The sequence below is a fragment of the Xenia sp. Carnegie-2017 genome, unplaced genomic scaffold (genome assembly GCF_021976095.1).
Source record: "Xenia sp. Carnegie-2017 unplaced genomic scaffold, XeniaSp_v1 HiC_scaffold_19, whole genome shotgun sequence".
NCBI lineage: Eukaryota > Metazoa > Cnidaria > Anthozoa > Malacalcyonacea > Xeniidae > Xenia > Xenia sp. Carnegie-2017.
The window spans coordinates 9625305-9652612 of NW_025813481.1; the positions used below are offsets into that span (position 1 = coordinate 9625305).

A 27308-nucleotide genomic window follows, 5' to 3' on the forward strand; every position below is an offset into this window, starting at 1 on the left:
AGTGTATGTCTACCTGTCTTCAGTCAGTCATTTTCACCATGTGCACAGGCAGTGGTAGTGCACGCACATTATTCAACAAATAACATATCCAAAACCTTTACGCTTTTTCAGTGCTATTGAATTGCCTGTAATCTTGCATTTCATCAGTTCTTCTTCGTTGTTCTAATTGGTTATAATCATTGTTCTAATTGCTAATGATCTGATTTAGCTATGACGTCAAACTATATTTTGTTGAAAGTGCACTCTTAATTAAATATTCTTAGTCGTTCTGAGCACCATTCACCTGCCAGTAGTACCCATATCTCTTACAGCAATGTTATTGCAAGGGTTGAATCTAGCCTACCATTCTCCGGTTCTCTCTTTCTACCGCCAAAGCCCACTTCTATTAAAAGAAAATTTCGTATTTCTGTAAACAGACAGCCCGCTAATGCGACTCGTATAATTGTATAATAATTAGAATAATACATCACTTGTCATTTACTTTAAACTTACTCACGTCCTCAAATTATTGCCAAAAGTCTAATCTCAAGGTCATTATTTTTGACTGCAATACGATGTTAGGTTAAATCCAAAAGATCAATAAAAGTGAGGAATGTTAATTAGGTTTATCTTCGATGCTGTTTGATAGTCAGACGAAGCGATACAGTGTTATTTGCATTCATGGTATTTTGTTCGGCATTCCGTGTTTTACCACGCATGATCTAGCGGCTCCGTTTAAGTGAATTAATCGGATTTGAAGAGCTTGTAAGCTCGCGCGCCCAGGTATGGGTTTGTGACTTTTTACGAAGACCGGAAACGCATAAATACATTGGGCAGTGAACTCTGCTCCTATTCTGTGACCGTATACCTACCTGCATGCGGTCTTAGGGAAACACTTAGGTAAAGATATTCAACTGTCTAGAACTGTAGAAGGCATTTGTAAACACGACGAGACGCAACAACAAGCAGTCACGGCTTATACTAGAAGAAAGTCACACACGTTCGTATAATGCGTTGGTTTTGCGTCACCTTTACCTCACAAACCATCTCAATTGTACTTCTCATATTATGGTGGAACGTAACGCTATGTCTCACAGGCGGCCGTGACGAATTTTACAACAAAAGAAACAGTAAGTGAAACGCTTCGAATTCATATTCCATTTTGCTTCGTTTATTGTGGTGCAAGTCGTGGTTTGGTCGTATAATTTTCATAATTTTCACCCCCAAGCAGTAGCAACAAGCCTTTTTTCTTTTTGACCATGCGGAATTTTTAATTTGATTTCGTGTTCAAGCGACCACAATTTCAGTTTATATTACAGTTATCATTGTGGATCACGGCTCCGTGGTTGTTCCGGCAAAAATTAAATCTTGTTACCCTTGTTTGGTGGAATTGTTATGAATATGTCACTTGTGTTAACTAGCTTCGACCCGATCCATGAGGATCTGTTTACACACGATGTTTTGTTTGGCTGTGTTTTTCTTACTTCTCGTAAAATATCCCAACTTATTAATAAGTTTTTCTGTTGTTTAAAGTAAAAGAGCGCCCTTCATTTATTAAATAAAAAGTAAAAATACGCATTATCCTTACTTCTCATGGCAATCGAAGGCCGATTGGTTTGGTCGGAGCAATGAAATAAATACATTTCAATTCGATGGCTGGAAGCGATATTCTCAGACGCGCGATCGACGTACACTTATTTCATCCATTCATTCATTCAAGAGAAAGAATATCTCAATAGAATGACGAGTTTGTTTACATATAGTATTGAGGTTCGCAGTTAACATCCGAGCGACATGCCTTGTTGAGCAACTTAAAAAATATGAACACATCTGTCGAAATAATTAAAATGTAGTTTAGTGTGTTGCAAATGAGGTTTTAATGCTGTCATTTAAGCAAGGCCGTTGCTCATGGCGATGATACTACAACTATTCGTGATTTGTGAACGGCGCATATTGGTGTAATTCAAACTAGTTTCCCCGTCAAATCCTGTCTTACTGTCAATTATCTTGTGTGGCGTCATCTATTTTATAATATTTGCAACTTGGTGTGAATTTGCAAATGTGTTATAATGTACCACGGTTAATTCTGTTTGTTTGTTTTGTATTAGCGTTCATTTCGTTTGTATAAGCAATTTGTATTTCGCAAGTTTAAAGTTTAGAATTCGGCTAAAGCAGAAAAATCGATTTTTTTGGTAAAATATCTGAAAAAGAAAAACGTTGCGTGGGCAAAACTATTCGTGTTCGGCTTGCTGCATCAGCCAGAGTTCATTTTGTCGGCGTTTTCATAACATTCCTTGTTGTACGTTGTACGTCCATATTGAAACTATTAGCCTCGTTACTGCATTGTCTCTCTCCATCTTCAAAAAGTTTCATTTGAAAATTGCGACTTTCAATGTTCTAATAACATAAACAAAGTGAATTTAATCTTTTGTTTGACTTCCATGTTAGCACGTCTCAAATTAAATGTTAGTATAATTTGGACCGAGTACGGTCGCATCCAATTTTACAATGCGTTCCACTTAAAATTATACTTAATGCAATATATCTTATATTGAGACGGATATCGATCGATTTTAATGCAATTGCGCCGTTGATGGGCTTGCAAGGGCGTGTGAAAAAGCCACACATCGCTTTATTTACTCAACTAATGGCGCTACGTGTTGCACAACGAGGCGCCAGAACATATTTCAAAGCCTGATTTTACTTCATACTGTGCTAAGATAATAACTATAGCGATAATGACTCTAGAAGCGCATTTGTAAAGCAAATTCATAATCGTCAAAGTAGTTTGACTCAATATAAGTCTATGAAAGGTATTGTTTGTAGAAATTACGGATGTCTCCGTGTTTGGAAAGGAGGCGGTTACACTCACCACTTGCTGGAAATGACTTTTAGCCTTTTTAGGTTTCTAGAGGGTTTGCGTGGCTATTTTCATGTACTCGTCTTGTTTATATATAGCATGTAGATTGTAGAGCAATGTCATTGGCGTGAACATGTATATGGTGTGTCGCCAAAGCATTTCATATAGCTATTTTGCAATGAATTGGCCAATTTTTGAAGCTGACAATATGAAATAAGTATTTTAAATCCCCGTATAAGCCTTGTACTCTCCAGACCTGATAATTTGAATTTCGTCTCTGAAAACACCAGTTTGTGAAGCGAGAGAGAAAGCAGCTGCGATGGGAATTTTAGCGTGCCACTTCTGTTTGCTCTGTGACGGCAATTTGTCTATTAGCAATTATTTCACTTTCTTTAATATAAACACTTTAAACTTAACTGCTTCTTCTTCAATCACTGAAATTATGCTTTAAATATATGTAGCATGTAGTGCCATTTTGTATACATTTCTATTACAAAAACGTTACTACTGTTTTAGAAATAACTCATTGTAAAGCAGCCGGAAAAATATTTCACGAACTAATACTATCTTCGACAAAAAGTTTCTCTCTATTAGTTATTATTTTCGTTTCCAATAGCTACCGGCCAAATGTATGGGATTTTCGGTAGTTTGTTCTGATGGACTAATTTAACTGTGTCTACCACTTGAGAAGGAACTGTTTTGACTTCATTGTGAGAGTACATAAACAAAATCAAATACTCGTTTACAAGTGCTACGCTTTTTACAAACTATAATTGATTTTATTTGATTGAATTAGTCCAGCAAATCACACTATGCTTTTTCAGAAAATGTAATAACCATAAAATGTAATTGCCCTAAGGCTGAGCACGTGCGCTAAAAATCACAATTCTTGATGAAATAAAAGATAAAGAAAGACCATTGTTCATGCTTTTTTTTCTCGCTCTTAACTTTTCCCGAGGAATTCAGTCTATAGTCCGTTGCCTGTGGCCTCAAAACATTCACTTTCGTAGCCACCATCGCGGTGCTAGCTAAAGTTTATGAACGGTATTCTATAGTTTTCGACATGCTGAATTCAAATTTCTTTGTTCCCACTCACCAAAACCCGCAGTTTTTTAGAATTTTGATGATGAAGATCCCTCCCGTTTTGTTGTTTAGGCGATCTTTTTACATGAAGTTATGGCATACCGCTGTTATTTTAAGGCGAGTCGTTAGCTCACAGTTCATTTAGAGAGGTAAACAAACCGAAACACAATTTTCTTGTAAGAAGGATTATGCAAGTTAACAGAATATTGAAGCTTGCTACCAGGTCAAATCAATTTACGAATTATTTAATAAAGAGGTGTTATAATACGAAGACAAGGTTAATCGAGAAAGATGTAAAATCGTGATGGTACTTATTAATTTTCACTGTTCATTTACTTCATTGTCACTTGACAATTCTTCGTCTGAAATTTCTGCATCAAAATCCTCTCCATACACATCTGTTTCCAATTCTTCTGTTGTATTAAACACGAAAGGCATTACAAGAAAATTGTGTTTCGCTTTGTTTACCTCTCTAAATAACTGTGAGCCCACGACTCGGCTCAAAATAACAGCGGTATGGGATAACTTCATGTAAAAAGGTCGCCTAAACAACAAAACGGGAGGGATCTTCATCGTCAAAATTCTAAAAAACTGCGGGTTTTGGTGAGTGGGAACAAAGAAATTTGAATTCAGCATGTCGAAAACTATGGAATACCGCTTATAAACTTTAGCACCGCGATGGTGGCTACAAAACTTTATTTCTAAGGACATTTTCCGAGGCCACAGGCAACGGACTATTTGTGCTGCAGTGCATGACAATGGACAGTAGTTTTTGTGCGCATGCTCGTTTCTTCTCAATAGCGTTTGCGCATGTGTCCCTCTCAATAATTTTCATTTCTTCATTTTTCTCAAGAACATTTATGTCTTCGTTCCTAACTTCATGTATAATTTTTGCTTGCTCGTTCTTGGTCAGTAAACACGAATTACTAAATTAAAGAAATAAAGTATTAAAGTATTTCATCAACGCATGCCCCCATTTGAGCGAATACATCCCATAACCACTACCCGTGTCTGGCAGTTGTTCATTTTAATTAAATTATCAAAACGCTTATTGATTTTTGCCGATTGCTCGGTAAAACTATATCAGCAATTGTGTTAAGAAAAAAACCCGAATTTCTTTCAACACACGCTCATTTCATAATGCATGTGTAACCATTTTTTCATTATGACGCAACAATGCGCCTGTACGTCAAAAGTGTAAAGACCGCAATTATTGTTTCCATTGACATAAAACATACATGCCGAGTCTCAGTTTACAAATCAATCTAAATTTGCCACTCGTCTATTAAAAAATTACTGTGGAGCCATCAACCTATTTAAAATTTTCAATCATTTTAGGCGTGTAGTCATCGCAGTGCATGAACACATTTTAGCAGTATGTTATTTTTTTCTTAAACCTACAAAAAGTAAGCATTATCAACAGACGAGTTAGCATCATGTATGCGTATTACAACATATCGTGTATTTATACCGATTTCGAAACATTAGAGTGCTCAATAGGAACGAAGACAAACAGCGTCATCAGTTAGATTATATGGGGGGAGGTGTGGCTCTCACCCTAGCTGTGGCATCACTGAAGACAAGGCAAAATAACAATACAATTATTGCAAGAGATTTGCACACTGTGTTTTACGTATTCAAAAGTCACAACCCAATTCAAGATGGTGTCACAGGAGAGAGAAAAATTAGAATTATTCTGTACAACATGTCTTTGGAGTTTTTGTGGGTAGCCACTGCGCATACGCTGCGTATACTACACTGAAAAAGTGTCCGTTTGTCTGTCGTTATCCTCGGAGATAGTCGGCTATACAGATGACGAAGAATGCCACTTTGAATGTTCGTTGTTTTCTACGGAAAATATCGCATGTTGTTTCGATAACTAAACTATTACTCATTGTTTTCTCATTATTGTTCTGAGGAAAATTTTCCAGTGAAGCAAAATCAAACTTTGTAGTAAATTAAATTAAAATGCAATGTCGCTGTCAGTTAATTATGCTTGAAATATTGGTCATATTTGGTACCTCGTTTGCTCATTTGTGCTTTGTGATCTAAAGTTTACGGCATTAATTTAATCGTGTACTGCGTAATATTATCATTATGACAATGATTCTAAGTACATGATACATGTCATTGTGTAACAAATGCATCGAAATCCTTGCTTTGTGTGAAACGTTCATCCTCATTTGTAATCGACAAAAAGTCGTTGGAATCATCTTAGCTAATTGATCTTTAAACAACGCAGCCAAACACAATAAAATGTGACACTGCCTTTATTCAATCATTCACAGGGAACGACATATGAAATCTATTCACGGATTGGGCAATGATTTATAATATACAAATAAATGCTTTGCTGGCGATCATATATTTTAATAATGAGTACAATCATGGCCTACTCAAATTACACGGCCTGATATCTTGCCATAGCAAGGCCAAGAATGCAAGGCAATTGAATTTTGAAGATCGAGTGTAGCTTACATGACGTTTCCGGCGGTGCTCTTCGAAATTTTGATCTTCTTCCTTCAAAATTGTTCATTGGCCTTACTTTATGGTATAATCTTGTAGCTAAAAGTCTAGCGATCATTTCAAGAGTTTATTGGCTGAAATTGGTTCATTTTTCGCCGAGAAATCATAGTTTATAAATTGGTGCGATCGGCGGTTGTTTTGTTTATCACGCGCTCGTCTTCGTTCGAAAATTTTAGCTCTTAAATCTATCGTGGATTATCTATATTTGGTATTTACGTGTTCCTGGTACTCTCCTCTACATTTCTACAAGATTTTTGAAGTCGAATTGTATATATTTTTTCTTTTATTTACGAAAATCGTCAAACCCAGAATTATAGCGATGGTGCTTCCTATTTTCAACGGTGTCCTTCCTACTCCAACTACGCCTAAGAAAATTTCATCAAATCCAAACGATTTCATTGGTAAATCATACTATCCCTTACCTTTTCAAGCTTCCTCATTAATTGGAAATCTTGGTATTGGTTGTTCTCCATCCTGGGACATCAATATAAACAATAAATCGATCAAACTTAAAATAGAATGGTATGTTGAAAAGAACGATAACAGTTCTCATGAATTCCCTAAATCTCTACTTAACATACTATCAGCCTACAACCTTGTACAACCTACCTGGTCCTCCTCCTTTGCTGAAGAGAAACTGTCTTTCAAGTTTGAATGGACACTACTCTCTGATGCTACTAACCAACATGAACAAGTTAAAACTCCATCTACTAACTTACCTTTCCATACTCCTGACTCTGGCTATACATCAACATCTAAATCGTATGTATATTCACCACCTGTGAGATGAAGTCTTTTTGTTAGTTGAGTCAGGAACATGTATTGTGTTGTGTTTAGGTTTGTCCTTGGATTTAGTTTGTGTAGATGGAGTATTTTTCCTTTTATGAGGAAAAGTACCTTGATGGTAAGGAGTGTATGGAGGAGTGAGAGGATTTAGAAAAGCAGCAGCATGATTGTGGAAGAGTTTGGTAGGAGTTGTAAGATTGGGTGGTGAATATACATACGATTTAGATGTTGATGTATAGCCAGAGTCAGGAGTATGGAAAGGTAAGTTAGTAGATGGAGTTTTAACTTGTTCAGGTTGGTTAGTAGCATCAGAGAGTAGTTTCCATTCAAACTTGAAAGGCAGTTTCTCTTCAGCAAAGGAGGACCAGGCAGGTTGTACAAAATGGCGAAAAATGGACCAATTTCAGCCAATAAACTCTTGAAATGATCGCTAGACTTTTAGCTACAAGATTATACCATAAAGTAAGGCCAATGAACAATTTTGAAGGAAGAAGATCAAAATTTCGAAGAGCACCGCCGGAAACGTCATGTAAGCTACACTTGATCTTCAAAATTCAATGGCCTTGCATTTTTGGCCTTGCTATGGCAAGATATCAGGCCGTGTAATTTGAGTAGGCCATGGTACAATTTAGTACTTTCTTGCATTGTTTAGGTATTGCTCAGTTCACATATCACCGTAGTCTTTGGGCAAGTTAAATTGTAGACGCAAAGCAAATAAATTTATTTTGCCTTCGAGTTTTGCACGAATTACAATTATTATTTGTTTGGGATTTACATAACGTTAGTTCACTATGGAAATTATGGAATATGACGCGTACCAACAGTCAAACTATGAGCAGGAAATACATTTTAAGTACGTACGATCAATTACAAATGTGCGAACTGCGAAGCATTATTATACTTTTCAACTATTGCAACATTGCTTATAATGGCAGCGGTATTTTCGGAACCATACCTATCCTATATTTGTTAACAAAAAAATCACAGGCGTGTCGGATTATCGGTTAAGTGTAAGGCATACACGTCAGAAAACTGTTTTAAGGCCCATTCACACGATCCGATTTGAACTCGTATAAAGTGAGCCTCCGACAGCCTGTCCGTCAATCTAAATAATCGGTTCGAATTAGAACTTTCTTTTTCATCCGACAAGATCAAAGGCAGCCAACTAGCCAAATAACATAGATTTTAAAAAGACTTTGAAGCAGGAAAAAAAATAGGGAAATTGTATCGATAAATGTACTGGATACCACAAATGGCTGTTTACACGACTATAAGTAAGTAAACCAATATAAATATCAACAAAATTATCGGACCGTCTAAAAAATCAACCAAAAGTCGGAACCGAGACAATCAGATCCAGCAAATCGGATCGTGTGAACGGGCTTTTAAAAAAGTCGATGACGATAAAGTATTCATCCCAAAAATGGTTTTTGGTGAAATTAAATGATAATAAATTCATCATTCAAATTTTAAAAAGTCTTGGGGATTCATGCACTTTTCTCAATGTGAGTACTGTCACGTCACATGCTATCTAAGGGAGGGCGTTTGATAAAAGGGTTTAGGTTAGAAAGTTACTTGGGAGTTCGACTTTCAGTGATCAAAGTAATAAATGTACGCACTGCGTACTATTTTATTACAGTTCCCAAGCACTTCTGTTGTACTTGATTGCAAGATACGATTAACGGAGATATTGTTAAGTTAAAGTGCTTATATTACGAATTTTAGCCCCCCTTTTTTATGAGCTTAATTGGAAATTTGGATTATTTGAAGAACTATGACATGTCGCTGGACTTAAACAGATAAATATAAGTTCCTTAATTTTGCCTCCAAATTCGGGTACTATTTGCGTATTTTTTACGACGCCATATTGATACTTGTGACGTAGATAGTTGAACACATCTGTTTCCGTCAATATAATATTATATTATAGGAGGTGATTTTGTTGTCGTTTTTCTTGTCTTAAAAAACAAATAATGACAGTATTTTCAATAAAATATTAAAAAACAAGTTTTCCGGAAAGTATGGCCTCAAATCAGTGCTCAGATAATTCGAATTCGATGTCTGAATACGTATCTGATTCGAGCTCGGAATCCGTGGGTTATGTCGAGCATTTAAACGACTTCGCATATGACGATGAACCGCTCGCAGGAGATTGTGATGAAGTGCATTCTCCAGATGATCCCGATGGAATTGTCCCTGCGACATTAGAACAACGAAGTGATGGAGTAAGTCCACTCAGTGAATGGTAAGTTATTGTTTTCTTCTGTTTGTAATATACATAAAGTTACTTTATAAACCACAATGCTCCCACGTTTCAGGTGTAATTGTTAATGCTGTCATACCAATTTGTTGAAGGCGCATTAGAGTACAGATGCTGTTAGGAAATAGGACCAGCTTTGCAGAAAATGACATTCGATGGCAGCATTGAGAAAATATCATGCATAACACAGCATGCCAAATTTGGGCCTTTAGTTCATGAAGCTGTACTTGAAAACGTCGGGCCACTATTGAGAGATAGGAATGGACGTGCTTATCGCCGCCAAGCATCACAATCATGAAATATGTAAGATTGTAAATTGTATGAGAAACAATATTATCATCAACATTGCTTCATCAACAATAATTAGTCCAACCTTTTTATTTACTTCAGGTACTTTAGAGCTGTGGCATACGGTTAGCACTATTTTCCACCCAGCAAACCGCCCTTTACTTTGAAATATAATATTTTACACAATATAATATTTTACACAATCCAATATTTTATACAATATAATATTTTATATAATATTTTACACAATCGTCGAAAAACGACATATTTTCCAGCCTGGATTATAAGTTTATAACTTAAGGTGGTTGCATGAAAATTTATACTGCAACATTTATCTGTAAATATTTTCATATGTTGATATTAAAAACTGTATTATAAAAATATAAAATTACTCGCCATCTCAAAACGACCTAGCACCAGTGCATGCATGGTTTCCTTTTAGCTTTTGGTTCTTTCCCATTAGCCGCCATCTTTAATTTATTTCCGATTGTGTAAAGTAAAGGGCGGTTTGCTGGGTGGAAAATAGTGCTAACCGTGGCATACAGATGGTTGATGCGATGGTTTTGTGGGTCTATGGGATGGGAGAATACTCGGCCTTTACCTGCTTGTGTTCACCACTTTATTCGGAAAGCATATCCAAGTGGTAACACAAAAGGTTACATACCATCAGAGGGGCGATGATGGAATAGTCTTTTAACTTGTGCACTGTAGAAACTGTTGACCTTCTTTGCTGAGTTTAGAATGGTCAGGAAATATGCCTAGATGAAAACCAAATAGGAGATACATGGATGCACTATATAAGTTGACATGCAGTTTAATGGTTTGAAACAAGAGTAAACAATAAAAACAAATTGGTGCAACTACTGAGAGGTTAAGCTGAAAGAATTAAATGAAAGAAAATCTTTTCTACAATGTCAGTCTGGGGAAAAAGACAAAAGAAAAAATATATGAAATTAAATTATAGCATAAATGTAAAAATGGAAAATAGCAAGCCGTTCAAATGGCGAATCGTTTGCTTCCCCAGTGTATACTTCAACATGCTCAGCTCCATCACTAGTAGATGGTACTTCCTCATCGAGACAACATGTTTCCTTCAGCGATGGCTTATGGAGAGTATGTCAAATAATCTACAAAACTTATATCGAATTTACATATGACAGAAGAAAAATTTACATAAACAAGCGTAAACTTACTTGTCTTCGCTTTCGATCGGTTATTTCGTCCTGTAATGGTTCAGGAATCCCAGCCACGTCAACGGTTGGGATAGCATCTTTCTTCAACCTTCTTTTGAGCTTGACTTGCACGCTCAAATTAAGGTCATAACAAGAATCTTCAAAATGCGCAGAACACAGACACGAGGTAGAGGAAGCCTCAAAACCCGGTCTATGTTTACGCACAAAATTTACCCATTTTCTATGTCTTTGCGGCTCTGTTTCTTTTTTAGGAAACAGATGCATCGACATTCCTTCGGTTTTTGAATCATTGGCGCTACTAATTTGATTAGGTCCGCCAGCAACACAGCGTTTTCCTCCGCGTTTCTTATTAAGATAACTAGTAGAATACGCCATGTTGATATATGTGTTCAACTTTGTACGTCACAAGTCATCAGCTTACCGATCAAAAAGTTCGCAAAAAAAATGCTGAAAATCGTGACTTTGAACGTCCGTAAAATCACTTTCACCAATCCAATTTCAATTATAATTGCAGATTTAAAATCACTGAAACAAGGTCTTTCAATTTAGCTAATAAAAAAAGGGGGGCTAAAATTCGTAATATAAACACTTTAAGCTAAATAAAACAACAAGTATCTTGATACTAATGTTCATCTATAAATATCCTCTAACTTTTTTTTTTGTTTTACATTGAAGGAATCTGTTTACATAAGTCGAACCATGTCAAATTTAAGGCTGCAAATTCCCTTTGATAGTCTAAATATAAGTTATCCGAGTTAAAATGTTTCGCGCAAAGGCATCACTCTTTCAACTCTGTTGAAATAAAAAAAGGGTTTGTCGTATATAACGTCGAGATATTCCACATAAATAGAAAAATGCTAATGAACTGCATTGTACAAGCATGCATTTGTGTGTAATTGGTCTTTGTGGATTATCAACTAATTATTGCGTGATGTTAAGAAGAATTTGGCGTCTGAGATGCACGAGACTGCACAGACCTCAAACCTGCCCCCCACATAAGGTTTGATTTTGATATTAAGATGCCCAACATCTGAGAACAACGTTTGCCAAAACGTTTGGAGATCATATGGCTTAAAGTATAGTGCTATAAATATTAGAGTGTTTGGAAAAAACTTTGTTTAGTTTTTTGGCTATGCAACTATTTTACTTACATGCAGTTCCACAGACTTCCCCTCCAAGACATCTTCATCGTTTCATGACAACGGTCACAAGCACAGTTTCTTTACACTAAATAATAAGACTGCATGAAGAAGTGGCAGAGATCTATAGGTGAAGCAAATGCTTTTGGTAAACATCTTTGCTAATGTTTTCAGGAGCTTAAAATTTCCAACCAACTGTCTTCGAAGAGTTTTCGCATGAAGCAAAACACAATCGTACATCGCGTTTGTTCGCCCTGTCTTGACGTATTTTAGTGCGTTATAAATTGGAGATTTTTTTGGCTGGAAATTTTTGTTGGTAAATTTTTTATTTACATAATTGAAGTTTCCTTATTTTCTACTCTACCCATTTTTTAATGTCAACGAAAAATTCCAGGCTCCTGCGTTCAGTACGCAGTGAAGATTATAAACTCAAACATAACCTTTGATTTAAATCACATATTATTCAAAGATCTGTGATATTTAGAGATCACTCTTTCTCTATTTTCTCCCGCATACGTAACTAAATGGAAATCTCTTTTTCATAGTCATTCACTGTAAAGTATCTGAATGGTCTGAATGGGGATTGTGCAGTAAAACATGTGGACATGGAAGGAGAGTACGCTTTCGTAAGATAATACAGGCCGCAGCCAGGGGAGGCCGTAAATGTCCTAATTTAAAAGATCGGCAAAGTTGTAACGCGTTTCAATGTCAAGGTAATTGCTTCGTTTTCTTAACCCGCATAAGTTCACAGGTGCTTCTTGACTCAGCGCAATTTTCCAATAATCGAGAAAATTAGGACCAGCGTTTTGAATATGTCAAAAAGATTATACCATTTGGGAATCATCTATGCCATGTTTACAAACCTGGCACCATTTAATAAATATAAAACTGCGCACAAAAGGTATGTGTTAAGAAAGTGTTCTCTTTTGATAATGAACATTGACGTGCTGTCTGCACAAGGAATGCTTTAATTACTTATAATTTAATCAATATCTCTATGGAATCCATCGCCAAACTTCTTTTCATCCAGCAGAATTCGTAAAAGTTATACAACTTGTCCTTTTTTTCATGCTAGGGTCATAAAACTATAGCAATGTTAGGAAAGAGGTACATTGTTAAGCGGTACATTGGAAAGTGGTACATCAATAGTTGAACGAGATTATTGCGTGCACTATTTTATCAGAACGTTATAAATCAATATCAGCTTTATCGGTCCAAACATGATTGACACCAACGACCACATTCAAACAATTCTTTATTTCATTTGCATTGCAAAGAATTTATCAAGACAAAACGAGGCATGCATGCAAAGCTCATTTGCTAAAACGACATCCATCTCTAATTAATTGGCAACTATTTAGCTTATTTAAACACCGCAGGAAAAAAATTGCAAGTGCGAGATTTTTCTAGAGATCCTCATAAGAATTACGAAGTTAAAAATTCTTCGTTAGACTTTTGTCCAACAGAAGGAGAAGAAAATCAAGTGATAAATAAAAAATAGTCAAATACAACCAGTAGCGTCTTGTTACGTGGAAAAAGTCTCATATAAGACTTCGTTGATCCATTCGCTATTATGTGAAAGACACAATTGCAGAATATTTGACTTTCCCTTTGTATATAGTCGAGCGAACCTTTACTTCTTGTTGTTGAGTAAAGCTAATTGATCAGAGATTGTCTTATCTATTTAGGTATGGCTTGTTTCAACAAAAAAACTAACTGTACGTGTAAAGACTGTACTGTAAACTGCACACGTGGACAAACATAATCATAAAAAAATACGGGCGTAATGGGTGACAGTTAAAAATTAAATAAGAAATTTTTCTACAGACTCACATTTTGACCCCCAAATTTTTTCCAATGAGTTTCAGTTGACTTATTTTCTGCTCCACATTTGTCACATCAACGTCATACCAGTAACTTGCAGCTCGTTTGCAGTCATCCTTCCTAAGCTTTCCGCTTTTGTAAGCATTCCTTGTGAACACTTGATTTTTAATTTTTCCAACCTAAGAATCGCTTCGTTATCGCTGCAAATCAGAGGGATTTTTGCCCAAAATCAAAATACAAAAGCATTAATATCATCATGTTATACAACATTGGAATATATTTCAATTCTTCTTTCTAAATTCTCGTTTACAAGGCCACCTTTCTCATTTACAATGGCACAAATGCTTCCCTCTATTCTTGCCCCCTCCCCCTGGTGTTAAGCGTTGTTTTTCTTGTGTTACAAAGCAGAACCTCTCTAAGGAAATAATGTCGTTCGAGCAACATACAAAAAAAGGATTGAAAAATTTGCCTAGAAATTGCATGATGCAATGATGCATTCATTTTTGTGAAACACTAACGTGTCCAGGAATTATTCTGCATACATTTATAACCCAAGCTTGTTGCCATCAACTAAATGCAAATGAAAAAATCCGACGTCGAATTCGTGTCGAACTATTTGTTTACAGAAGCTAAAATTGTTTGTTCCTGAAAATCATGCTCGAAATTTCGCAACCTCTTGCTTTTCATTCTACGATACTAAATTAAGTTTATCGATTATTGATTGCAAGACAAATAACTGCTCTAGCGTTTTGCACCATATTCTAGCTTATCTTTTGAAAGTCTTTGTCACGTGTTATTTTCGCTTTCTTCATATTACCACTATAATTCTATAGCCAGTCTACTCAGATTCCCATCTGTAACTATCCCTTAATTGAAGATTTTGTGCCACGCTTCACCAAAACAGCCCTATACGGACGTTCTATACTACATCAGTAGTTCTACCACATTGCTTTCGATTCATCAACCAAAAATGGCTTGGAATATTTATGATATTTTTCTCGTTTTTATTCACATTTGTCCATCAAGCACGCTATTCATATGTTAAATTGTAAGTCAGACAACACCTTTAACAGTCAGAAATTAAAATTTTTGGAATGCAAATGCCTGCACGCAGGAGGGTATAGTTTCATCTACCGCTAAGGTCGTCAACAACAACACCTACAGTCTTTCCCAAGACTCTACTAAATAGGACGATCTACATTCACAAACTGGTAAGGGTATAGTCTGTCAATACTCAATAGTATCGGAGGATATAGCTATATCTTCTTGATAAAGCCGTACACACTAACAAAATCTTCGCGAGCCCGAGGCACTTGTGAGTCGCACTAGTGACAGGGAAATAAAAAACAGAAGTTTGGCCTACACTATAATGCAAAACTATTGGTGGTTTTCGCGTTGGTTGTTTCTAGAGTGAAGTTATATTACTTTGGACTTTAATAATCAATCAAAAACCTGGGCACAATTAAAAGACATTCACTTTAGAATGCAAATAAATTGAAACATATTGTTTATGTTAGCCGGCGAATTTTTCAAAAACCTTGCATTTTTATTTCACTCGAATGTTCTTCAACATCCAAGGGGGTCTAAATGGGGAGGTTAGTATTACACAAGCTCGTTGAAATTTCAATTATTTGTCCGCTTGTCAGTTGAAATGTTCCACCTTTGTTGATTTCAGTCAGGTATAATCACCTGGTTGCAAGATTCACAATGCTGTCAATTCACTTCTGGGTCATACAGTCAATATATAATTTTTATATTGGCACCGTCATATATAAACAAAGATTATAGTCGCAAACTGTTTTTCAAATGCTTTAAAGATGTTCAATTGATTGCACCTCGCTGGTCAGCAAATATTTCCCCCCAGGTAGTCCTTCTATTTTTGTCCTAATTTGTTATTAGTAGACAGTTAATGAGGTAAAAACTTTGAACCAAGTTACAAGCAATTTCACGTGCGTTTTGTACAGGTGAAATTAATGTTTCATTCTGAGGTTTTTCGTGTTTCTTTGATGATGTGGAATAAAGGACTCTGCAAACCCCCAAAGGTTTTGGCCTCGCATCGGAATGAAAGACGTTTTGTTTCTCCACATTGCGTTGATTCGACGCGACTCTCTTCATTCAAGGACTGCACTATTTGCCCTTCTTTAGAAAAATGTCATTGAGATGATTTATAACATTAAAAGATACACTATTAAAGCATCATTTACCAGTCAACATGAGTGAAAAGATATTGAATATGAACATTTAAGTCGATTAAAACTTTGAGTCATAAGTTAAAAATGATGATTTAATTAGCAGTCAAACGCATTAATGAACTTAACGTTTTAATAGAATAAATGATGAATAAAAAGAAGACTAGAATTTCAACAGCAAATTGTCATCACGCAAACCCAGAATATATAAGCCAGTGTTGATTATGGTACATTATGAAGTTTCTCTCCTAGCATATTTGCTATGTTTTGTACCCAAGAATTTGCTCTGCTCCCCCAACTGCCTGCCATCAATGTGAAAACCACGAATTCTTTCGGAGATCTTCTTCTTTATAACCCTCCCAGTCAACTCAACTTAACGAATAAACTCAAGCACATGTAATCAATTAAGATCGGAGCTTGCCGCCTCAGCATGTGTAGAAGGTTGAACCAGGGATGAACGTTTATTTATCGTCGATGTTATCTTTCTATACGAACGAACTAAACTTTCGACATCAACTTTAATTATTTGAGACTAAGGTCGAAGTTTCACACTGGAGAAGATTTTAAAATCAAATTTTCAGGACTAACTGTCCATCAGGAACTTGAATCATTCCCGTGGTTTTCATTAATTGACGCTTATTGCTTTGATCATACCTTGTGTACATAAACGCTACATCTATCGATGAATATTAGTCTACTTTAACATGGGATGTCATGATTTTCCTTAATTAATTGCTTTTCTCCTTCAAAGAAAGTTGTGCAATCTTGTAAGAAAGTAGTGTCGTTACGATTTGAGGTCGTTCATCACAGAGAACGTTCAGACAGCCATCTCTGCATGCGATCATAGCGATCATTTATTTCATTCAATTGTTTACTTTTTTCGAATTGATTATTATTTGTATGCATTTATATCACATGGAATTCGGAAACAATTGAAAACCACCCTATGAAATCAGCACAAGGTATATTCTACTGTGGCAGACGAAGTTCCAATAATTGGTGTTCATTATACAATTATTTTCATCTGCACAATCAAGCTAATCTTATCGTTTTTGCAGCCAGTACACTATTCCTCTCATAAAATCTCGGGCAATTAGTACATTGTATAAGAAAAATAAATTTCACTCGGCAAAATTGCCAAAATATTCTAAGATTGACTGGATTTAAGACTACACTAGTGTATCTTGAAAGTGAAGACGGTAATTTCCTTGGAATTGTTGTCACAAAGTGTCAGTTGCTTTTGCGCGAACTTAGCTGACATTTTGAGCGTACGTTCGTACACACAAATTTTTTTGACAGTGACTTGCTGGGAGTGGTTATGGTCAGCTTTGTATGGCACAGCATGTTGACAAGTACGAATAACATTTTCTTTCCTTTCGGTGTGTCTGGTGTGTATATATCTTGAGTTTATTTTTACCGACGTGTTGACATATGCACTACACGTGTGCAATTTGTTTATTGGATGTCTGACGTTTTAGCATTTTCCCACATCCGCCTGCAAGTCGAATGATTACGGACATTTCATGTGGCCATGCAAATGATAAAGGTCACATTTACATGAAAATTTCCATTTAAAATTCCTTCACGCGATTGGCTATCATCATCAGCTGATTTAATTATCACGAACAAAATTTTTCATTTGTCACTTATGGAGATAGCCAAAAGCGGACCATGGTCAGGAATCTCTGGATCCACTAGGTGGGCACCAGCAGAGATAGTAATCACTCTTTCTTTTATGTTGAGAGGGTCCGTTTCATTTACGTTATACAATTGTAGACAAGGCGTTATTTGTCATGTGACCGGCGATAAAAATGGAAATCAAACTGAAATTGCCCTTGTAAATGCGCCATATTGAATTTGCTCGAGGACCAGTTGCCATAAGGCAAGAAAGCAAAAACTTTTATGTCCAGTTTTTTCCAATAATTATATAATGACAAAAATGCCCAGTGGATAATGCCTTGCTCCGTCAATATTGATTCCGAAAGTGCCGTCTAAGCATAAACTTGTGTAATTGTGTAAACCAAAAAGCTTTTAAAAAGGCTTTATTACGATAGCTACACGCTTTCAGTATCAAAAAACATCTTCTCTGTGACGACCATTTTCTTGGGAGCATTTTGTTGACGGTTTTTACTCTTAATACAACGATAAAGCTCAACACACAAACAAAATGGCATGCAGCATTAAAATAATTGTTTCCTTTTTAATCGTCGATCAAGAGTAATTGAAAAATAGATTAAAAAAATTTGTTATGCGTGCTAACACATCTACACACCTGAAAACTGCACAAAAACATTCCTTATATTCCACTTGTAGAAGAAGTCGATCAATCGTAAGATTTATCAAATATCAAGTTAATGAAAATATGCCAAAAAATGATAAATAACACTAACATAGATTTCTTGGTTCGAGCTAAGTTTTCCCTCGTGCATTGGTTATTTTGAACAGCAATCATATGGCGCTAATTTTTCAAATTTTTAGGTCAATGACCTCTATCCATAGCCCGTTTTCATTGTAAAACAATCTTGTGATTTTCTGAAAAATACCATAGTTTAAGAGGACAAGACAAATCAATGTATGACAAAACGAAGAACTTAGAAATTTCAAAGATTTTACGGCTGTTCTTGGATTCAAGCTCTTAAAACCTCTATGACATCACGATAGTCCAGAACACAAATAATGCCAGCCAATGTTTTCATGGGCTAGTTGCTAATCTCCTGTGTCCTCAGATTGAAAAATATTACTTTTTTTCTATGCGAGATATATAATCATACATAAATTTCCTTTTGTTAAATGTTTATTGGAACCACTCAAGAACCAATTAAGCCAAACCCAGAACTAATAGGTTGTGGTTCAATCAGCGCCGGATTTACTCAAGGGCAACACTGGGCAGCTGCCCAGGGCCTCCACAAACAAGGGCCTCCACATTATTCAAAGTGAAATTCAACATTGTTTTTATAAACAACAAAGAAAAATATTTTGTTTATTACTGAAGTATATTTCAGTTTATGAATTAAGAGCAGAATTATAATAATGAGAAACTGAATTTGATAATCTACTAGAAATTAACTTTGACGAACTGAAGAAAGACTTTGCCAGGGAAAAATCCCACGATGTACTACACCATCTCAAGCAGCAATTATCACATGCAAGTACTTTACATGCCCACTTATTTAAATGCTTAGGTTTTTACCAGTAGCCAGATGTTTTACGAAATTTACAATTAAATTTTCTTATTAAAAAAATGAACCACCCATAGCCTTTAGAGTAAGGAAGTGAGCCTTCACAGATTTTGGCTGCCCATTGCCTCCATACATCTTAATCTGACCCAGAGCTCAATGGCTCCCATAGGCAGTACACTATTGTCTATTGACACGGATGCTTTCTCTCACTGCAAAATTGTTTGTTGTTTAATTTTTGTACTTTATGCTTGGTAGATGGAAAACAAAAGGATAACCGAAGAATGACCGAAAATATACACAGTTCGTGTTGCGTATGTGGTGTTGCAATTTACCGAGCGACTTTCGTCAGTAAGTACATGCTGCAACTTCTAAAGAAGAAGTTCTATTGCACACTTCTGTCATTTTTATTTTAGAGTACAAAAACAAACTGCTTGTCTTATTTTTGTTTCGCCAATTTATTGCAAGCAACGAAGTGAGAAAGCATTGAGCACGAACAAGAGTTAGCTATCTGATAACTGAAGTCAAACATATATATGGTTGACATAAATTTTGCGAATGCGAGAGTCCACAATCTAAAAGTATAAAAAAACTCATTTGAGAATTATGAGCTTTGTTTGAAAACTTATTGGTTTTTTGCACGTTTATATAATCACGAATTTGTCATGACAGAAAGACTCTTTTAATAAGTCATAATTTAGCTAAACAGTGGCAAGATATCATTGTTTGTAAATAGCTCTCTTCTTTGTCATAACTAATGCATGTGTGTTTGAGTAACCATGCTCAACCTTTACCTTGAAGACAAATGGAACAAGACAAGCCATCCAAATGACTACCCGGAGAGGCTAGCGTCCTTCTCGAACGTGATTGGTGGAACGCATGCGGACGGGCATTCATTATGGGAGCTGGGCTCCAAAGCTTCCCAAGCAGTAAAGAGATTTACAGAATGGGGCGACACTAGAAGCTTGATGAACAAATCCAGCCGCAGAAATTATCTCGGGTACGTCTTCATTTATCTTTGCTCTTTTGCACATGTGCTCTCCCTATGAATTGAACGAAAAAGATGTAATTTTTGTGTGTATTAGCTAATTAACTTAACAAATAAATTACATTGAACCCTTTGCCTGTTCAGGACGTCATTTTTGACAAGGGTTGATTATAATACAATTTCTTTAAAATTTTGTTGGCATCGGGTTTAACTAGTCTATTGCAGTGCTATCGTTTGCAAGCTTTGTCAAACTCGGTCTGAATGTTTCAATTACATTTTGAGTTTAGATTTATTGGAATAATCCTGTGAAGAAAGTGCAGTTTTGTAACTCATATGCTTCTTGTATATTCAGAATTATAAGAATTGGTCCAATTGCGAAGATAAACAAACCAATCTCGGATCGATTTCGAGCTGATAAACATAATCATTATCTATCAATGATATCAAAGATAAAGCCAAGTCCTGACTGGTTTGTGGGAATCGACCGCTTTGATTTGTGCAACGCCAGTACTTGCAAATGGAAGACCAACATAACCATACAATTGACTCCTTATGATGCAGGTAATGTCCAGATAATTTTCCATTCACATATAGCAACACTTTGATACATAAAAAAGTTTTATGCACAAAAACTTAGATATGATAAAACGAGCTGAGAAATCATTCATTTTGTTCTGTTCAATCATACCTTTATGCAGTTTCAAAGATGTTTTTCGTTTTCCTCATAGTCTTTAATCTTTTTGGACTCGAATTAGAGATCACTAGAAACTTCCACGATTCTACAACTCAACGCACATTCTCTATTCATTCTTCTATAGCAATCTCCTCACAGCAAACGAAATGGCGTTGATTTGCACCCTCTTTTTAGCCTTCGCCACTATAATCAAAATAAGTAACGGACAGTCAATCTCAGTATAAAATCATAATAAGAAACTTATACAATGGTTGTTGAATATTTGCAACAAAACATGTATTAGTTGCCGTTCCTGTCACATGACAAACAACTTGTGCTCAAACAGATGAAGTGTTTAGAGGATTGCCATTGCATAACATACATTTCGTGTAAATGAATTTGCTGGCAACAAGTCAATGGAACAGCGCAGTCTTGATCATAAGCAATATACAGGGTGTATAAATAAAAGAAGATCTCGGGAAATTAGCAAGTCTCAATCTTATTGCGAAATTTCAATTGTGCATTGTTGTGCATTATGTTTTTTTGTGAGAAGTTATGTCATATTTCCAGGAGTGGAAAGCTTTTGTGCTCGTGACAAACAAAAGTAATTTATTCACATATCTGCTACTACTTTGTGCACGTGTGAGCTTAGTAAAGTGATAGGCATTGAAATTATTACAATACGCTTCAATGTCTAAAGTTCTTCTTTATGATTAACACTGTATATTGTAATGAATTCGGGAACAAGTTGAAAGCAAAACAAGCCGTGCCAGTAGTTTGTCGAAGTTTGCATATTGTCAAATGGTCGACTTCTTTTTCCATGTGAAAATATTGAATTTTACATGAAAGGTCGAGTCATTTTGCAATGACTACCATACGTTTCATGGCTAAACGTATTGTAGTCATTGATTGTAATAAACTAAGTTTAAAGAATGTGTTTCAACCAAGACAAATTGCGCGCTTTTGGTTATGTTTACATCGTTACTATATTAGCTCGTTGCACAATGAGTTCCATTTCGTCACTATGTTGTTTAATTTATCTGAAAATTTAGCAAAAAAACATTGGTTAAAAAATCTATTTCATAATAATCATTATCGTTTGTCCAATGGATTTCAATGGCAAATCTGCCATTTTCTCGCCCACAAAATGGCCGTCACTGTTCATCACGCTGTGATTAAAGCGCAATGGATCTTGGTTGAAACACATTCTTTAACTTTCAGTTATGTGTATTGTCAATATGTCATAAGGAAACCCAGTCTTTTAAAATAAATTGGAATTTGTTTTGTTCTAGGTACAGACAGTGGTCTGAAGTTCAAGTCTAAAAATATTCTCAGCAAGCCTGCACAAGATATCTACAAAATAACACCAAACGTCCCTAATCATCCTTCTTCGTCCTTTTTTGACGAACAACGTGTACATATACCTCCAATGGCCGAGTTCAAGATAGATCTAATTCACACTAAGAAGAAAAGATGCTCCCGTAACACTGACCCAGGTAAATCTGATATATAACAATATGCTTTGACATATTAATCGACTGTAATTGCTAGAATGCAGTGCAGTTTATCTGTAATCGCACTGTGAAAATGTGTAATTGCACTGTAAATACTGTAATCTGATTGGCTGAAAAGCAGTGAGGTATTGGAATTTATCAGCAAGCAGTTTTGTACGGCAAAACTTATTAAATCGTCGGGCGAGAATTTGTTTCAGGAGAATTTCATTATGTGGATATTTAATAATTACTTCTTTCCAAATTTTAGATAAAGTCTTATGTAAAGAACGATTTTGCTAATAATATCTTACGTTATAAATAAACTTTTCAAAAACTCTGGCGCTGATTGGTCAAATACTCGAAAAAACCATCAACTCTATATTTCTCGAGACTTCAGTCTCGCAGGTTGCTTGGTTTCGCGAGCATTTTAATGGCAAAAACAAAAACAATCTGTTATTACGACCAGTGAACTATAATAACAACTGGAACAATAACTCTTAAACTCGAAATTGCTTGAAAACACTCGCAGTACATCCTGCTTGTGATTGCCATGCAATTTCCCGTTTCTCTCAAACTTTTCTGCGTGTTTTTATAACTGTATAAAAGCTTGAAAAATGTTACTATTTCTTAATTATCAAATGCTTTCAAACATTTTATTTTATGATTGAAAAATTTCAAACAAATTTGTGAATGTTGATATCTTATTCAAATGGAAAATTGCATTTTATGTTAGTGCAGCCTTATCATAAGATCTTAAGGGTGTCAGGGTGCAATTCCAGACGGGGTGTAAAATTTATCAGCAGTTTTGTTACGAAAAACTTAGTAACTCGTCGGGCGAGAAATTGTTTTAGGAGCATTTTATTGTTTGGATATTTCTTACTAAATTTTAGACAAAATTAAACAGCGATTTTGCTAGCGATGTCATGCACAAAATTAAATCACACATTTTGTCGGGTAAAATCGATACTGCATTCATTCTTTGAAATACCGTGCCATTTGATTCGAAGTGTTTGTGACGTCGTACTTTGTCCATTAAGACTGCTCTGATAGGATAAAGCCGATGATTTACTGCCAATAAAGTATCTCCTATTCACACCATTTGGGCTTCTATGAGTGTATCGAACATTTTTGTGTTTGGAAGTATACCAATGCATAATAAAATATTTAAAATTTTATCTGACTGTTATACGACTAATTTATGCAAGATATTGCATGTGTAAATGGTTTGAACCCAGGAGTATCGTTGTATGTTTGTAAATGATGATCGTCCATTTGACTCTGAAGATGACTACCGCTAAGGTTGTCGAAACGTCAGTCAACAACAACAAAAACAGTCCTTCTCAGGACTTTATTAACCTGGACGATCATCATTTACAAACATATATTGCATGTGTGCTATGTAATAGCATATGTGCTATTTAATTTCCAGATTATTTCACAAGCAAATCTTGTTCACCATTTCTCTCACCTACTCCCGGCAATGGCAACAGCAGCCTATACATTAGTTTGCAATTTGGCATGAAAAAAATATAGGGCTGCTGCTCTTGCTCCATGGCTTCAATGTAAAGATCTTTAATAGGAAATGTGCGAGGGCCTTGTCTTGTTTACTCGATTCTCTTTTAGATGTACCCTGTTTGGTATCGCGATGGTCGTCATGGACACCGTGCTCGATGATGTGTGGGCGTGGCAAAAAGACGCGTACTCGACGTATTATACAAAACCCCCAAAATAGAGGAAGAGCATGTCCCAAATTAACCCGTTCTAAATCTTGCAGAGGACGAAACTGCACAAGTAAGTATTAAGCCGTGATTACACAAATGATTTTTTTGACACGATTTTTTAAAAATTATCAAACATAGATGATGGCTACACGTAGGAAAAATTTTATATCGACGAACAGTTTGGCAAAGTATATCAGTAAACATAAATTCCAATCTTGTGTCTCGATTGGCCAAAAGTAGTTTTTTCGTGTCGCGTTCATCAGTCGAGGCGGCTACACTAGATAAGATCGGGTCGACTTGTCGAAAAACATTCAACTTTTTTGAAATATTCTCTATCAACTTTGACGATTTTTTCCGGTCGTCGGATCGCGCGATTGACGGTGACTACACGAAAGATTTTCACCGTTTGTTGACATTTTCGAAAAATCACGTAAAAAAATTGCTCGTGTAGCCCCTGCTTTGTATGAATTTTGAGACAAACAGACGCCTTGGCTCAACGAGAGAAACGCCCGTGATCTGAAAGGTCACTCACACTCATCGTGGAGGGTTACATTTGTAAACGCTTATTTTCAGTCCACCGAATCTTTGATTTGAAATATTTCAAAAATCTATCTTGCAATTAAAGAAAAAATGAATTTGCCATTGATTAAGGAAGAAGGAGACTTTTTGTGTGGAGCTCAACGAGTGTGACTGCAAGCGAGCTTTTAGAATACAGGCACGAAATGTTTATAAGAACTTACTCCCTCCAACATCAGCTACGAATGGACGTAAATGTGCAAAAATCATAAAACATCAACATGAAGTGTTATTTTTGATTGTAGCTAAATTCCAGAATGTTACAACTGAGAAACGAATTTTGTTTCGGGAGGTTTCGTTGCACAACATTATTCTTGGCCAACTACTAGTTTTTCTAAATGTACGATTTGAGTATTTTTTTGTTTGAACTTTTTGTTAACAGGGCTAGCTGTAGGTTGTAAAACACAAAAAAGAACAGTCTTACCAAAAACTAAATTTATCAAAATAAGTTGATTTTATGTTTTCGTCAGCTTAAGACTTGAGATTTTTTGTCACTGGAGAAAAAACTGCACGATATCTTTCAAATTCTTTTGTAGATATTGATTGTAAAGTAAGCAAATGGTCCACATGGAGTAAATGTACTAAGATCTGTGGTAAAGAGAAACGTACCAGATCCAGAAAGGTTTTAGTTCCACCAAAAAATGACGGGAAAAAATGCCCTCCTTTGAAAACCAGAGCTAAATGTAGAATACCAAAACGATGTCCTGGTAAGTTCGTGTTTCGTGTAAGGTGACCCTCTTTAATCAAGTACGCATGTGTGAAGCGACAATAAATCTTAGATAATGTATTTCTTGATTGGTCACTGTCTTTTTCTCACGATCATCTTCTGATGTACTCATTTACACAAAGTTTTTTTAGCTAAAAATAACGTTATCGTTGAAAAATTAAGAAATTTAAACTTTGACAGCAAAAAACTAGACATACACTGAGTTATGCAGCATTTGCTTAAGCGGGAATATACTGCTATTGGTTTTTCTTTATGAAAACTCTAGTAACAGCCAATTATAGACTCTGTTGATCTCATTAATTTCAAATAAAATTTATGAGATTTCTCAATAAAATTCTTATGCATAACATGCAATTTCAATCATACAATATATGACACATGCATGACCCACACCTATTTTTTGGGTGTTTAAGTTGATAAAAAGGTAATTTGTTCCTCATAGTCGTTCACTGTAAAGTATCAGAATGGTCTGGTTGGGGATTGTGCAGTAAAACATGTGGACATGGAATAAGAATACGCACTCGTGAGATGATAAAGGCCCCATCCAGGAGAGGCCGTCGATGTCCTAATTTAGAAGAACGCCAAATTTGTAACGCGTTTGTTTGTCGAGGTAATTAATTACTTTTCTTCATGTTCATGCAGTTGCCTTAGATGTTTATAATCTTCCCAGAATAATGTCCTATTATCATACTAAGTCAAAATTTTTTGAAAATCAACATTCCCTCTTTTTGTTATGGTTTTGAAAGCTACTGAATTGTTATAGGAGCGTACGAAAGATGTCAAGCATGAAAGTATTTCGGCGATTTTGGTCGTTTAAATTGTTTTCAAACAGTAAACTCCAAACTGCAACGAACCTCTGATATCTTAGTTCTCAAAAAATAGGTTTTTCAATGACTTTCTGTGGTACTCATACGCGTGTCCGTAAAAAAACTCTTAATTATATTTGTTTATATAATGTGTTGTTTGTATTTGAACAAGACAATGACCAGCGTGCAGAGGTACCAATAAGCATTGAATCGCAGTTTGGAATTTTTTTGTTGTCAGCTACTTACCATATTATTGTACAAAAAATGCTAGTTTGGAAATTCACGATGCCAGCAAACCCGTTTTTTCTTTTTAGGATTGTCAAAATTGTCATCGATATCTGGGAAATAGAATGCACACGTAGCAACAGGGTTCTTAAAGATAATTGCTCTCTGTGAAAGCGGAAAGTAGAAATAGGCACGTTCGAAAAAAAGACGAATTGTAAAGTATTTGCAAAGTTGAGTTGTATTTGATGAACATTTTCAAAAGAGAAATATTTATTGTAAAGACAAAGCCTAAACATTAACAACAAAACCTGCTAAGAACACGAAGAGAATCGAGCTGATTACGCACTTTATAAACTGCATAGTTAAAATCACTCATTTAGATTTACTGAATAATTTCTCATAATTTTTCATTAATTCAATTAACGAAGTTGCTAACGATGCATTTATATATAATAGAAATTATTTTAGACAAACTCGGTTGCAATCAACTCCGGTTAATTCTACCGCCCAGTTAATTTGAATTTAGGAACGTCATGCAAAAGCATTCGCTGATCGTCTGAAAATTTTCTGTGAATGGACATCTATTCGATGACATATTTGCGGCATTGTCATTCATAATCAGTAAAACTCTTTCAATCTGCGTATTCAAAATGGCCGAGGAATGTCAATCCTTAATAGTATGAAGTCATAAATCGTAAGAAATACTTAATTACGTGTCTACTCATCAACTTTTAAGATCAAAAATCTTTTAGTATAGCTACAATTAGACGAAAAGGAACGAAGTACTATTATTAAC

General features: G+C 35.6%; 1 protein-coding gene and 1 long non-coding RNA gene across 2 annotated transcripts; both read left to right on the forward strand.

Moving 5' to 3' along the window:
* Nucleotides 1–822: 822 nt before the first annotated feature.
* LOC124439619 (spondin-1-like) lies at nucleotides 823–26985 on the forward strand. Its single transcript, XM_046989897.1, has 10 exons — nucleotides 823–1109; nucleotides 12660–12827; nucleotides 19562–19654; nucleotides 20105–20303; nucleotides 20644–20852; nucleotides 22257–22460; nucleotides 24081–24248; nucleotides 25291–25461; nucleotides 25924–26091; nucleotides 26602–26985. Exons 1-10 carry the CDS (start codon nucleotides 989–991, stop codon nucleotides 26634–26636), a joined length of 1536 nt encoding a protein of 511 aa, XP_046845853.1. The 5' UTR covers nucleotides 823–988; the 3' UTR covers nucleotides 26637–26985.
* Nucleotides 15597–16288, forward strand: LOC124439620. Its single transcript, XR_006946392.1, has 2 exons — nucleotides 15597–15802; nucleotides 15903–16288. It is a non-coding gene; the product is annotated as an uncharacterized LOC124439620 (long non-coding RNA).
* Nucleotides 26986–27308: the final 323 nt, after the last annotated feature.

Bases quoted from the DNA above. Each gene is read 5' to 3' on its own strand.
- LOC124439619 (XM_046989897.1), top strand. From the start codon at position 989: ATGCGTTGGTTTTGCGTCACCTTTACCTCACAAACCATCTCAATTGTA. The intron at 22,461-24,080 runs GTAAATCTGATA...ATTCTCTTTTAG, and splicing joins CTCCCGTAACACTGACCCAG to ATGTACCCTGTTTGGTATCG. The intron at 26,092-26,601 runs GTAATTAATTAC...TTTTCTTTTTAG, and splicing joins TAACGCGTTTGTTTGTCGAG to GATTGTCAAAATTGTCATCG.